At 34.8% G+C, this 14,982-nt stretch overlaps 2 protein-coding genes across 5 annotated transcripts; both read right to left on the bottom strand.

Moving 5' to 3' along the window:
* Window positions 1–315: 315 nt before the first annotated feature.
* LOC18445508 (large ribosomal subunit protein uL13w) lies at window positions 316–5,184 on the bottom strand. 3 transcript variants are annotated; one of them, XM_088847360.1, is made up of 5 exons: window positions 4,895–5,184; window positions 3,076–3,397; window positions 2,859–2,975; window positions 2,647–2,734; window positions 316–518 (listed from the first exon to the last, which is right to left on the bottom strand). In XM_088847360.1, exons 2-5 carry the CDS (start codon window positions 3,345–3,347, stop codon window positions 375–377), a joined length of 621 nt encoding a protein of 206 aa, XP_088703486.1. In that variant the 5' UTR covers window positions 3,348–3,397; window positions 4,895–5,184; the 3' UTR covers window positions 316–374. The 3 variants fall into 3 exon arrangements, with proteins under 3 accessions (XP_088703486.1, XP_088703487.1, XP_088703488.1); XM_088847361.1 differs by having other exon boundaries at window positions 3,076–3,392; window positions 4,895–5,008; XM_088847362.1 differs by lacking the exon at window positions 4,895–5,184 and adding an exon at window positions 4,776–4,886.
* A 2,084-nt stretch (window positions 5,185–7,268) lies between these two features.
* LOC18445507 (uncharacterized) lies at window positions 7,269–12,577 on the bottom strand. 2 transcript variants are annotated; one of them, XM_011629231.3, is made up of 7 exons: window positions 12,500–12,577; window positions 10,535–10,697; window positions 10,046–10,108; window positions 9,897–9,944; window positions 9,709–9,771; window positions 7,618–7,678; window positions 7,269–7,489 (listed from the first exon to the last, which is right to left on the bottom strand). In XM_011629231.3, exons 2-7 carry the CDS (start codon window positions 10,688–10,690, stop codon window positions 7,452–7,454), a joined length of 429 nt encoding a protein of 142 aa, XP_011627533.1. In that variant the 5' UTR covers window positions 10,691–10,697; window positions 12,500–12,577; the 3' UTR covers window positions 7,269–7,451. The 2 variants fall into 2 exon arrangements, with proteins under 2 accessions (XP_011627533.1, XP_006855706.2); XM_006855644.4 differs by having other exon boundaries at window positions 10,535–10,683.
* Between the last annotated feature and the right edge of the window lie 2,405 nt (window positions 12,578–14,982).

Below are 14,982 nucleotides of genomic sequence, written 5' to 3'. Positions count from 1 at the left end.
AAATTGTTAGAAGGCATTTCTGAACCATCTAAGCGTCCAAATGGTATTTCTGAACCATCTAAGCATCCAAATGGTATAAACATTATAGCATCCCTTGCCAGGGATCGTATCCTGTACTTGGTTTAGTAGATAAATATAGACAGCGGACGTTGGGTCTGGCCATTGCACGTCCAACATTTTCTATTTTTCTTTGAATTTGAAGTGTCCAATATTTTCTTCGTTCTTTTTTCTAATTTGAAGTGTATATATATATATATATATATATATATATATATTGTAGGCACTTGTTTCTTTGCAAATGTTAGAGAAGGAAAATAGGATAAAGCGTAATTTTTGCTTAATAAAAAATCTCTATGGACCACAGAGGTTGGTTATCAATACTTCAAGGGTGCAAGGATCTCAAGCTGTGAACCAAGCTGATCTTTAGCAGATTTCTCGGCTTTAACTCTAAGTTTAGCCAACTGCTTCTTCCTTTCATAAGCCACCTGAGCCCTAACTTTTCTCTTCTCCTCCAGCTCCTGCACATGTATACGATTCAACTATCAATCCAATTATCCAAGTGAACAGCCACTGTGTTGAATAGCAACAATCCCGCCCTCTTTTTCTTTTTTTATGATTAACTGCATTTTGCTGCAGTAAAGAATGAATTTACAATGTACAGCCCCAAGGTTATCGCTTCACTTGAAAGCAGTAAGAGAGAGAGAGAGAGAGTGTTCCAATATTTAAAAGATCGCTGACAACAAAATTCAAATGGATTAATTACTAATGGCAGCAATATTGGGAAGTAATATATATATCAACACTGACCACAGATAAATAATCCATTATTCTATTCAGGTTTGGTCTCTCTAACCACAAGCCAAAGCCAAGACAATCTTATTCATCCAACAAAATAAAATGGAAACCATATTATGAAATCAAAAATATTCCTGCATGAAAATGCATGCTTCGAGACAAGTCATCAGGTTGATTTCTATTCAACAAATGTTATTTAGCCTCACAAATGCTTAGAATGCATGATAATGGCATCACTGGTTTGTAAATTCAGAACTTAGAAATGGGAATAGTCCGTCCAGTCAACACAGGCAAGCTCCAAGATAACTTGCCAAATGATGCAAACTCAAAGAAACGAGAGAATAAGAAAAGTGAGGAATGTCACCCTATTACAGTCAAAGCAGCATTTACAAGAGCATAGAATTATTTTAGGGCAACTATAGACCCATATGAATAGGGAAATAGCATGGCTGTAGTGAGCCATCAGTGCCATGTCAGGAAATGGTTCCACCTACCATGTTATTTATCCTACTCTCGCACCACTAGTGTCCAACCCATCGATGGGATATTGATGTCAGATAACTCTGACCAAATTGTTTCCATGATGTATGTCATAGAAATTGGAACCAGTATTGCAAACTTCCCGACAAGTTTCATATAATGTTTCTCAAAACAGATGTTCTTTAAATAGTATGCTCCACAAAAACAAATTTCAGCCTTCTGATTGGAAAAGCTAGTCAAAAACCTTCTCTCTCTATAAAGCCGTAAGGCTGACTTTCTCTCCTTTTTTCTTTCTTTTTTTCAATCCTGAAAATTTCCATCGAGATCTCAGTTAAAAATTTCAAGAGAGACCCAGGGCTCAGATATTTTGGCTTTCAAGAGAGGGAGGAGGAAGAACACATTGGGGTGGCTAATGGGGGAAGGGGTACTTCAGAGGGAGACGGGGTAATTTTGTAAGTAAGTGAGAAAACTTTCTTATATTAGTGAGGCATATCACAAACTATGATGACAGTTCTAGAAAATTTGGAAGTAAGGTGCCAATTTTAAATATATCAGGAACACTATTTTTCTCCCTTGACGCATCCCCCTAGAGAAATTAAACGGGGGCTCATTTAAGCACCCATTTTTAATGACCACAACCATGACTCACAAGTATATTCACTCAGATAGAGGGAAGTGCACAGAATATGTCATGCCACATAGGTGGATGCAGTCACAAGAAAAATGGTTGTAAAACACACAAAAAAAAAAAAAATCACATGCAAGTGGCATGGCTATGCAATATCATCTGCAAATCCACAGTTCCACACCACAGATTTCGTGTTCTACATATGTGAGGGCAAAGGTAACCATGACAGATATTTTCCATAAGAGATCCAGTAACAAAAATGTCCCACAGATGACAATATGTTCCCCAAAATATCATTCTTTCCTTGGGTGACTTAATACAATACGATTAAAGAAGGCTAGGTTAGCTTGTATCAACTTTTTGGGACAAACTTGAGGGTTCAAACCTTTGACCTCCCTCACCCAAGCTGATATATACTTGGGTGACTTATACAATAAGTAACTGCATATAAATTTTACATGTAGGTATAGCTATCACCAAGTAGTTGTTCCCTTTTTTCTCACTTTTCCTTTTAACTTTTTCCCCCTCTTTTCTCTTTAACGTTTCCCATTATTCGCCAGAGTTCTTTTTAGTGGATGTATCAAACAGCAGTTGGGTAGAAAAATGAGTTTCTGGTGAACTTTGAAATGACAAGACACATTGCAGAAATAACCTAATAAGTTTTACTTGGTATTCATTGGTATTTCACAATGATCAAAGAAGGTTTATAGCTTTCCAGTTTCTAAAATCAGAATCAAAATTACCTTGATGGTATCATAGTGATTCCATCCAACCTCTGATGAGAGGCGTCCAAGCAAGCAATACTTGTGCCCAGGCTGAAGCCTCAAAACCCTGTATCAAGGACACACAGAAGATCAGTAGAAACAAAGAGGTGTAGTTATTGAGCCTAAGCATTGTGAGAGACAATAAATCCTTTAATAGGAATAAAAAATATAAGGTTCTTAAGGAAACTTACTTCAAAGCATCTGGGATGACCATCCTTTTCTTCTTATCATAAGGTGGGGGGACGCCCTCATACACCTTCAGCCTGGAGAGAGCAGCAGCCCCTCGCTTGGTCTTGTGAGGAATCATCCTGAAAACAACAAAAACTAACTCAATAAGAAGGTCATAAAATGGATGAAGTTATTGTTAAGATAGAGTTGGAGAGAGAGAGAGAATAAATAACGACGTACCCTCGGATGGTTCGCCAAAGGATCTTCGAAGGAGCCCGAAAGTGAATGGGACCATGAGAGGGCTTAGTGTTCATGCGTTTTCTAAGGAACCTTAGGTATTTCATTTTTTGGCGGACAAGACCACCAGAAAGGCAGATTTCTTCACATCTCACAACTACAACTTTCTGCCCATTAAGCAGCTCCTTGGCCAATATAGATGCCAATCGCCCCAGCATGTGGTGCCTTGCATCCACCACAACAACCCTAGCACAAATCCCGGAACCTGAAACCATTGCTCCTTCTCTTCTTGTTCTCTCTTTTTATATCTGTAAAATTAACTGCACTGTGCATTTATTCAGATATATCAGGTTAGTGGATTTCTCCCCAATCTCTTAGGTCAGCATTAACAATAAATGGTTGTTAACAAATTACGGAGGAGAAGACATTAAATTTGCAAAATAAACACAAAAAAGCAATTGGTGCAACTAAACAAGAGTGTTGCATCCTTTTATATAGCAACCCACTAAAGGGGACTTACCCCAGAAGAAACCCACTAAAGGGGGTACCAAAATTAACCCATTAAAAATATAAAAAATAAATCCAAAGGATGAGGGAAATAAAAAAAAAAAAAAAAGAAGCCCTTTATCATAACTATAGGTTGATGATGGGCTTTTGAAATAGTTTATGGAACCTGGGATAATGAGCCTTGGAGAATTCACTTACAGCATTAAAGATTGAATAAAAACTGAAGCTAGAAACGAAATGGAAGAATAAGCAAAATTTACAATGTGGTGCCTTCAAAATCCAGAGATATCATATCCTAAATTGTGAATAATAAATGTTGATAAATACATTAAATTGCCACAGAACAAGGAAGGAAAATCAACTCTTGGTGAACCACTTGATCTACAATTGAGGCAGAAACAGAACATATAAAAGAACGGTTATCTTTTTCTAAATCATTTAAGAGATGCAAACTGGCGTTCATACCAGGTGAATTAAATATATACATTTTTATTGATTCAATATAAATATGAAATAAATTTATATTCAGCATGCATTAGGTTCATCATTATATGCCCAGTTATAATATGCAAATGCACATATTTATGTAGAACTAGCTGACCCCAGATTATTGGTATAAGACTTGGACGATGATGATTATCATGATGATTTATTTATGTAGAACTAGCGTTGGATGAGTACATGTACGTTAACAGATAGATGCAACAGCAACAATAGATAGTTAGATACAAAGACATACATACCAGGCCTGTGCTACATTCATATATGGGCAACCAATTAAATAATGTGCTTATTAGAAAATCAATGTAACATTTTACCAAATAAAATTAAAAATGAAAAGAAGCACCATAATCGCTCTCAAATACTACTTAACATCGTAAGAAAACTAAAAAACAGGGTAAAACAGTATAAAAGAGACCCATGAAAATGGCTCTCTCTTTCCTGATGATTTCACATGCATTATCATAAATGGGTATGAAGAAATGGAGGAAGATGACTCATGGAAGGAAAATTAATCAGAAAACGCCTGATATATGGAATAGAGAACCAGAAATATGGGAAATTTTACTAAATGCATCAACAATAAACCAGGAAGAAAATGCCCAAAACAACTAAAACAAAGGGCGCAAACTAAACGCTACATAGGTAAAAAATCAAGTCTCATTGCAGCAAAAAATAAGTAGAATGGAAATTACAAATTATTGACGTTTCTCCAGTATCATCGAGTTAAAATAACTAAATTAAAAAATAGTTAATTATAGAAAATTCGTCAACCGTGAGAGAAGATTAATATAGGGTGCAGATTTAAACATACCTTCTCCGCTTTCGAGCCGATAAATGGTTAGCGAGAGAAGCAAGAATGAGGAGCACAAGTCTTTAGTAAGAGAGACCGAGAGAGAGTTAGGGTTTTCTTTGGGTAGTCCGGGTCAGGGTTTAGGTCAACCCAAGGACATACTATGATCCATATGGTTATGCAAAACCCCTTGCTCATCAGATTTATCACCGTTTAATAAATAGATAGACGGTAATAATGGAAAAGTTAGTCCTTTCAAACATGTCATTGAATGTCGGTCCGCTTTCCACCCGACGTCACATCAACCAAGATGACAACACTTTTTTATTTTTATTTAGAGAGTATAGGTTTGATACTATTTTAAAAAAATTATATGAGGTTGACACCTCAAAATATAGAATTAAGATGAACCTCTAAAATTCTTCCAAAAATATTCTTTTGATGTTAGAAAATATTTAATTGACCATACTGACAACAAAATGTATAGATATGGAGAAAAAATCTTTAAAATAGTACATCTTGCAACCCATTATCTACACTATTTATTTTCAAGATTTTTTGCATAGATAGATCTACTTGATTTGGACCATTTTTTAAGTTTGAAATTTTATAATTATAGATAAAAATAAATTCTCACACTATCCTATGAATTTTGGATATCCAACTTGCATCCCTTCACAAAGTTTGGAGGTACACCTTATTTTCCATTGTTTAAGATTGCAACCTTATGCAAACCACACCTAATTTAAAAAAGACAAAACAATTTCTTAGATCATCCTAAAGGGCATATGAAATTTATATCGTCCAACAAAAATGGATGGTATTACCTCTCGTAGGTGAAAACCTAGCAAATTAATCTAACGACCAACTCTGAAAAAAGTAATTTGTTATAAGATTATATACTATAAGGCCATTTATTTTTATTATAAGGATATCACAATGATTCCTAGTAATTAATGTTAAATTGGATGGATTAAAATGTTTCACAAAGTTTGAAATATTTTTCCTTTTTAACTTTGAGTCCTATCAATACTATTACAACTGTCCGATTTGAAATCGTCGGACAAAAGTAATTGTACCCTCCTTGTATGAAAAGTAATATACTTTTCAATTTGTTATAAACTTCGTGTTTGCCTTGAAAATTGTTGAAACCCTCCACATTTTGGATAGCCACGATGTTTTCAAAATTAAAATCCAGCCTTTTTTTCTCAAAATAATTTTTAGATAATTACATGGTGTATCAATACAAGGTGAGGTTTTGTATGAGGTGTCTAGACTATATAAATAAGCTGTACCTTTAAAATTTGTCCGAATGTGTAGTTATGGTGTCAAAAACTTTATAATAGCTTGAAAAACCATATTCATATTCAACCCTAGTCATGAAATTTAAAAGTCTGAACACAATACAAATTGGGTAGATCTATAAACACTTTGGGTAGATCTATAAACACTTAAAAATAGACGGTTCAAATAATTTGTTACAAAATCCACTATTTTTTGGAACTTAAAAATTTTTTTTTCTTAATTTCCAAATATATCAAGATTGAGATGTTCAATTAGAATGCTTTCTAACTTTGAAACACTCTTTTCTACTGGATTTTTAAGGTACAACTTACAATGTTGCAACCTCAATAAAATTTCTATTTAAAAACCATCCCAATTAGGACTTTTGCTAGGCCAATAAGGGTGAGGCCTTTAAAATTTTATTTAACGCATTCAAGCATAGCTAAATAAGGTGGGTTATGCTAGATAGACAACCAGCATAAAACTTAGACACGTCTTATCATGAATCTTGAATTTATGTTTCTTGATAGAGAATAATGGATGAACATAATTCATGCAACAAGCTGCAAATAATTGAGATAAAGCTTGAATGATAATTATAATGATGAATTAGATATTTTGCCCAAATAAGTAAATATGCTTATACACGCTCCCACATTTTATATTTGAAAATTTTGCTCCCACATTTTATATTTGAAAAATTCTTACTCTTGCTGCAGCATTTCCCGTAAAACTCTTCGTAAAGTATACTTAAGACCTAAAATTTTAGTGACAAAACTCCTCACTTCGAGTCTATGAACGCAAAATATTTTTCCGAAAATATTAATTGATGTTTGAGAACCAGATAAGTTTTAAATCCAAAAGTTTCTTCCAGCAAGGGCAGACTATATACGCTAATAAGGGCCCCCAAAATCACTGAAATTGCGAAAAAAAATGAGACAGGGCTAATTTATTTTGTTGTAAATTTGGAAAACCTATGTAGTAAAGTGGCTCTCTCCCCATTAGATTCTTTCTGGAGAGAATTATAGAGTTGAAGTAGGCAAGTAGAGAGAGTTGGGACCGGCAGAGGATAGGAATACAGCAGGAGCGAGAAAGAGTTCCGATACCGGAGTAGAGAGTGTAAATCGATAAAGGAACAATGAAGTCCCCCATCACATCATAATATAACACCAGGCATAGAAGAGAAATAACTCATACAGTATAAAATACAGAGGAACCACTATTGGCCTCATTTATGTGGAAGGAAATAAACAATAGGAGACAAGAAAATGTTTGCCAATGCCATAAAATCCTCTCACTCATTGCAGCTTGGATCCTCAGAAGCACCTCCTTCTGCAAAAATAAAAAGCAAGTAATAAACTCACTTTCATCAGAAAAGCAAAGACAGAAGTAAAACGATGGGAAACTGCTACATGTCAAAAACGAAATTGTTATCTTTGACAAAAAAAACTGCAAATTACCTTCGCCATCAGCACGGGCATAAGCTGATCGCCTCGAACGAACCTGCTGGTGTGGGGTAGGCTGGAGAGAGAGAGAGTGTGTCAATAATACTGCCATTTCCAAGGATTGACAAGACAAAAAAAACCATACTGCAACCATAGCAGTGATCAAGAAGAGGAAGACAAGGTGTCAGCAGGCTATTACAAACCATGTTTTGCAATTTACTGGCAGAAAAGTCTAACTTATCCTCAGATCCAAATTGAAAAGAACATAGAATCTATATGTGTACAAGCGGACCGATTCTAACGAGTAATGGGTGAGTCCAACTGGGACTGGGCAGCAGCCTGCTGACTTCGGAAGAAAACAGTGGGAGCCGGCTGAGACTCGTCAGTTTCCCCACTTTTTTTGTTTTTTTGTTAGTTTTTTAAGACTAGGCCGAGTCTCATTCAGACTCTCTAAAGTTGCCTGATTTGTGCTTGGAACCCTAGCAAGTCTCAACCCAAGTCCATGCTTTTCAACACTGGTTCTAACTGAAATTGTACAATACCATGACAGATCATATTGCTCCATCAACAAATTATTAGTATAACATATTTTTTGAAACTGTTAACATTTTTATTAGTATAACATATTAGCACTATATTCGTGAGTATGATTATGCAATGCAAGTTTATGCAGTGAAATCCATGACTAACATGACAACTGATTATCCAATCTCAAATGGGCCATGATTTAAGCCATAGTTGCAAAAATGAAACAAATAACCTATTCTATCAATCAGCAAGTTCTTACCTGTTCCGAAACATTTGCATTTGAATCTTTTTTGTTTTTGAGAAAACATTTGCATTTGATCTTTTATAATGACAGAATGACAAATTTGAGTGTTCCGAGTCATTTTGAATCAAAATAATATTATGGGTGTGTCCAGTAACAACATGAAGATGTCAGATATTATGCCATCATAAGAGTTGTTTCTTCAAGTCCTGATCCTCTGTATTTCATATTTAGAACAATTGCACAATTTATTACACATCATAAACAACAAAAAAAGGAATACCAGGCTAAGAAAATATGATGCTTCGAAGAGAGGCATACAAGGTTATTGTACATCAATCATTCCAAAGAAAGTTAAACACCAAAGTATGCTACAATGAACACTGGGCTCAAAAGAGATGATCACTGCATTTTGATGGCAACATGTTTGTATTTCCAAATGCACCAATGGCAATATCTTGAATGATATAAGAAACAACATGAAGACCTGAAAAACTAAATAAACTCTAAAAAAATGGCAGCTTGTATCATTGTAAACCAAACTACCGATCATGGAAGATGATCACATGCTCAAACCCTTCGAAGTTAGAAAGGTAGTCATAAACAAAATATGTTGGACTGCTTGTTAGCATATTCTAAGGATTAGCTTTCTCCTTTCTTTATTTTTAGCTATTTCTTAATTTTTTTTGTTTATTCCTTAGTTTAATTTAAAATTCATAGCTTTTTACGATCTAGTAGGTGAGATTTACAGCTAACGCTACCAGTCGATCCAAAGAAAGGTCAGATCTATCAAGATCTGTACCGGTTTTGGATCTATAATTTGCGCGGCCCCACTTTTCTGTCGATTCACCAATTTTTAACTTGTTTCACATGAATTTGAGTTCATTTCACATCAGAGATATGTGCAGATATGCGCATAAACAAAACCAAAAAAGATGAAAAAGTGGTTGAGTCTAAATGGGCCAGAGTAGATAGTAAAATCCGGTCCTCGAAGCTCAAACATATATTTAAACCATAGTAAAACTAGCATAACACAAATTATGCCTCCATGACTAACAATCAACGAACTACAACCTCAAAAAAAGAAAAAGGAAAAAAGAAAAAGGTGAATTTCTAAACACAGATTCCAGATTTCTCAAATATTGAGTACCAAAGTTATCATTCTGGTTCTATCATGTCTAGCAAAGTGACATAGATTTACATCTCTAAAATCTGGATGGTGTAAAGCATTATGGAAAGGATCATTCAGTTTATCTTGAAATTCAAAGAGAAAAAGTGCAACACTAATCTGGTGGACTCAGATAACTAAGCAAAGAAACTGGTTTCAATATCCCTACCTGAAGTTTAGGCCGAAGAGCCTCCAGTGGACCTTTTGGCTTCTGGCCTGCAGGTGCACCTTGCTGTCATGCATTGAAAAGAAAGAAAAACAATAATCAGATACTCCCTTTTTTTTTCAATCCGCTGCTTCTAGGCAACTGCTTTCACTTAATAGCGGCATAAACTATCAACATTTAAGGAATACGACCTTTCCAAGTGCCCAATCAGCAGAATCAAAGAAAGCACGTTCATGGTCCTAAAGGAAAGGAACAAGCTTTTAGGCACATATACTGAGCCAAATACTGGGCTCTGAAAGAACAGAAATCACTCCAACAGAAAAAAATGGGAAGCAATTACCTTGGAAATGAGAGGAGGCTTTTTTGGTATGATTCCTCCATATTTTTTCTTAATCACTTCCTCCTGAATAAGATAGAGGCTTTTAGGTACTTAGAAATCACATAATTGAGAACACTATGTGCTCGAAAGCCAAGAATAAACAGCTAATCACATGCCTCTTTATTGTAATTGATCAGGTAATGACATGATTCCTCATTGTGCTTTCATGACGCTCACATAAGAAAGTAGATAAAATGATTTCAATAGGAATCCTACTGAAACTCGATGTCCATTGAAGTGAAGTAGTACTAATTTCTCGAGGTATCTAGATTCATAGAAATCCTAGACTTTAGAAAAATGATTTCTAATGAAATTCTAATTCCTTAAGTATAATGAATCTAAGATAATTAAGTTTATGGAAGGTATGGATTATAATGCACATACCACGCTTTATAAGGTTTAGAGACATAGCTTTTTCTCAATGAAAATAAGTTAGAGAATGAAGACTACCTCTGCTTGGCAAGATGGCATGTTAGCACTCTCTTCCTCATTTCCTTTACCATTTTTATCTAAAGTGTCTGTATCTTCCTCCGAGAAATCTTCATCCATATGCCCTTCAACAGTGTTCTCCTTCTCTTTGGCATCATCCATTTTCATGTCTGACATATTGAGACTTGGATACGGTGAACATGTGAAACAGCAAAAGTTTAATTTTTTGTGCAGTACAAAGTAACTTACTACATATTAGTTAGTGGAGAAGTAAAATGTTATACTGGGGTGTGTGTGTACACGAAGAAAGATAGTCAATATGGACACCCATTTAACCAAACAGAATCCAGCAAAAATTAATTACAGCAAAAGCCTTTCCCATCTGGTACAAAATCTACAAACAGTTATACACGATCTAAACATTTCATATAGTGGCTCCCAGCACCATGAAAAATTTTGGTTCCGACTAGGCTAACCCCAGGTATAGGGACAGCCATCATCCTGGTAATTGCATGGATAAGAGATAATAGGCAAAAGCTCCTTCAGGCTGCAAAGAAATGACTAGGCAGATATGGCAAATAAGGAGCAGTAAAGAGTAAATTTGGCATGTCGAGATTACAACCATGCGAAGACCCTAAACACAGTCATGTCCCAAGATGAAAGGCGCATAAAACAGTCCATGGCTATGGCATTGGCATCCCATCCAGACTATACCATTAATATTTTCTGTTTCCTTCTTTTCTCTGAATGACTACACATTCTTGATTAGTGGTAGCATGTGTTACCTAAGCAAACCAAGCCTGAGCTAGTAAAGCAATGTCATTAGTTATACAAAAATGAGAAAATATAAACAGAGCTGTCCCCCAATTTATCAACAACTCAAACCCACCATTATTTGCTCTTAATATAATAATAACATGAGATTAAAATGGAAATCCTTGCATAAGGATGATTAAATACATTGTAGAGAGATTCAAGTTACTGTTATCCCACTGGATATGTCCTTCCAACAAGTGCATATGAAAGAGAATTGGTAGTTAATGGTGCTTCATGTAGGAATACAGTCCCTTCATCAAAGTCCAGTGTGCCGGACTTCGGTCTTTGATTAATATCACTTATGCTAAAACCAAGCAGATTGAACATATCTCATACTTAAAAAGCAAAGTACATGATCAAATCATATGTTTCCACTTCAAGTTTTCTTCCGTTTTTTGCGACTTTTGATGCCGGTGAAAGGCATATAGCCAGTTGGAAGTTTTTTTCATGTATTTCAAGGGCATAGAGCAATCCCCATGAGGGTAGAGGTGGCTTTAAAGCGGAGAATTCAATGTATGAATGGTAAATAAATGGTATGTAGAGACTAGAGACCTCCATTTCCTTCTTCCCTACAACTTCATAGGACAACTAAAGCATCTTCCTAGGAGAAGAGGACAAATTAGATAGCGAGAGGCAAATCGGCCGAATCGGCTGGTACAAGTAGCCCCGCCGATTTGGGTGCCTCTATATTTTCGTTAAGAGTTTGAAAATTGGAAGATTTGGTTCTAGCAGTCGAATCATTTTGAGCTCAGTGAAGGAAATTAGGGCTGTAATGGATCATATGTCATCCTTAGGTTCGATGGGCCATTGTCATGGCTTTGCTGATTTCAAATAAAAGGTTGACTCCAAACTAGACAAGCACTGAAAATCTAGAGTTCAAGATCAATGCAATCTATGTACATAAGGAACCGTTTCGTAACAAAAATAGGATAGAGATCTATGCTTAAACCAAGGCAAAAAAAAAGAGATTGCACAGAGGAAATGTTCTTCAAATGATTTCAGAACCCAAATTCCCAAACTGCACAAATCTTTTATCACTGTAACCCAAATTAGAATGGATTTCAGATCTCTACAGGCACCAAAATTTCAAAATAAGAAAAATAAAAATAAATTATAGAAGCAGTCAAAAAAACCGTGTGAGAATTAAGAAAGAGTGCAGATTTCACATACTTTCTTCGCCTCTGAGCCGAGGAATGGCAAAGTGGGTTAGTGAGAGAAAGCAAGGACTAATTCATCCGACACTGAGCCATAGGATTTAAGAGAGAGATCTACAATAGGATTTAAGAGAGAGGAGAGAAAGAGAGATTAGGATTTAAGAGAGAAAGATCTGTGTTAGGATTTAAGACAACTCTGTGGTCATTAGCTTTATCACCGCTCAGTTGATAGATCGGACTGTGAGATATGAAAAATAAGTTCCACCAAACATGCGTAGATTGAACGTCATGCTCCCCCTCTGTCGCTGGCTGACCGAGCAACCGTACCGCGGGTCCATTTATTGTCATAATTGGATCTTAGTAAACTTTGTCTCGGTGGATATTCTCCCGCGGGGGCGTAAATCATACAATCTGTCCCGTGAGACCATATTATGCTAGTATCAATATCTGATTATATGGTCGCGCAAGACTATAAGTAGTCACCTCAGTCAATTAAAAGGTTTGAATTTTGAAACTCTTTGCGGAATCATTGGGGGTTCAAAATGATGACAAATTGTATTTTAGGGTTCGGTTTTCAAGAACGCACGTCCTTGTAAAAGCTTCAAAAAGTTTTTGAACTGGCCGTTGGGAACCCTAATTAATTAAAGGCACTTTTATGGTCTTACAAGCAGAGAGAGTCCTCAACATAATGATAGACTAACCTTGGTCAGAAATAATAAGATATTGTTCTTGGTCGGAAATAAGTTTATGGAAAAAGTTTATCCAAGGATGCTACCTTATAATGTAGAATTACGGATTCCCCTCAAAAATCCATTGGGAAAATGTAGTTTTAATGTTGAAAAACCCTTTGATTGATCATCTCGACATCGAGATGTGACTATGAACAATAAAAAGATTTTAAATCTAAAAAATAGTGCATTTTACAACATATTATCTACACCGTCCATTTTCAAGATTTTCATATGTTTATAGATCTACTTGATTTTAACCTTTTTAAAATTTTAAAATTTATAATTAGATATAAAAATAGATTCCGATATAATCCTAATAACATTTTACATCAAAATTATAGACCATGATAAAATTTGAAAGGCACCGTACCTCTGCACCTACGGAGACGTCCGCATGCCAATTGCACCCGAAGTTTATATAGAGCCTAGCTCTAAAACAATCAAATTAGAGTCTACCTCAAAAATTTCACTAGAAGATGTTTTGATATCCAAATATCATCAAATTGATCATCTTGACATCAATATGCATGGACATGAGATGGAAGTCAAGTTTTGGAAATAGTGCATCTTGTAACGCATTTTTTTACTGTCAATTTTAATATTTTGAAGTTTTTATATATCTACTCGATCCACGCTATTTCTGAAATTTAAAATTTCATAATTAAAAATAAAAATATATTTTAAAGCTATTACAAAAAAATTCAATATTAAAACCATATTTCTTTACACTACTTGGAGGTGGGCTCAAATTTGATTGTTTAGAGCCTCGGCTCTATACAACAGCACCTAACAAAAAAAAACAAGAGATTGTATACTATTCCTCTTTGGAAAAAGTTTATATGTGTGAGGCTCTAAACAATAAAATTAGGGTGCACCTCAAAAATTTCACTAGAAGAGATTATTTTGATGCTCAAATATCCTCAAATTGATCATCTCGATCTCAAGGTGCATGGACATAATAAAAAAATGGATTTCAAGCTTTTGAAATGGTACATCTTATAGTGCATTTTTTTTATTGTAAATTTTCAAGGTTTTCATAAATATGTTAGATCTATACTATTTTGTAAGCTTTAAATTTTATAATTAGAGATGAAATTATATTTTAAGGCTATCACAAATATTTCCAATATTGAAACCACATTTTTCGACACTATTTGAAGATTGCACCCTTCTTCTCTTATGCATGGAGGTCATGATCATTTTTGTCTCTTAAATTATAAAATTGGTGGTTATAAGAGTATCATTGAATAGATACAAAGTTCAAAAAAGAAGAATAATAAGTTTTTGGATTTCGTGACTCACCTCAAGCCATTCAATTTGACATCTAATGATTGTGACATCTATGTATAAAAAATAAATGGCCTCTTTACTGACAATCCTTACAAAGAGATCATTTATCTTGTGTACATTGAGGTCACAATCATTATTGCCCTTTAAATTTTGAAAGGATGAGGTTTCTATAAGGCCTAGGCTTTATGAAAACAAAACAAAACATCATCTCATATCATCATCCAGAAGAAATCTCTATGATATCTAAAATCAATTTCAACATGACACTAAATTTTGAAACTAAAAAAATAACACAGATCTTGTAAATCTATGAATACTTCTTTTAAAAGCAAAGTAAACGGTCTAGATAAAAAAGAAAAAGAAAAAAGGGTAAATACAATCTAGATAATTTGTTACAATCTACGTTATTTTTAGAGCTTAAAATATTTTTTTTCTACAACCATAATGTTCAAGGCGAGAATATCAATATAAAGGTTGT

This window comes from Amborella trichopoda, chromosome 9 (genome assembly GCF_054954075.1).
Source record: "Amborella trichopoda isolate Santa Cruz 75 chromosome 9, AtrichopodaSantaCruz75HAP2 v2.0, whole genome shotgun sequence".
Classification (NCBI taxonomy): Eukaryota; Viridiplantae; Streptophyta; class Magnoliopsida; order Amborellales; family Amborellaceae; genus Amborella; species Amborella trichopoda.
This window is presented reverse-complemented; position numbering and strand designations above follow the sequence as displayed.

What these genes read in the sequence shown, in the direction of transcription:
- LOC18445507 (XM_011629231.3), bottom strand. Translation starts at nt 10,690, where the DNA reads ATGTCAGACATGAAAATGGATGATGCCAAAGAGAAGGAGAACACTGTT. An exon ending in TGCCATCTTGCCAAGCAGAG is followed by an intron (nt 10,109 to 10,534) that starts GTAGTCTTCATT and finishes TATCTTATTCAG; the next exon opens with GAGGAAGTGATTAAGAAAAA. An exon ending in TGCCCGTGCTGATGGCGAAG is followed by an intron (nt 7,490 to 7,617) that starts GTAATTTGCAGT and finishes TTATTTTTGCAG; the next exon opens with AAGGAGGTGCTTCTGAGGAT.
- LOC18445508 (XM_088847360.1), bottom strand. Translation starts at nt 3,347, where the DNA reads ATGGTTTCAGGTTCCGGGATTTGTGCTAGGGTTGTTGTGGTGGATGCA. An exon ending in CTTTGGCGAACCATCCGAGG is followed by an intron (nt 2,976 to 3,075) that starts GTACGTCGTTAT and finishes TGTTGTTTTCAG; the next exon opens with GATGATTCCTCACAAGACCA. An exon ending in GTCATCCCAGATGCTTTGAA is followed by an intron (nt 2,735 to 2,858) that starts GTAAGTTTCCTT and finishes TCCTTGATACAG; the next exon opens with GGTTTTGAGGCTTCAGCCTG.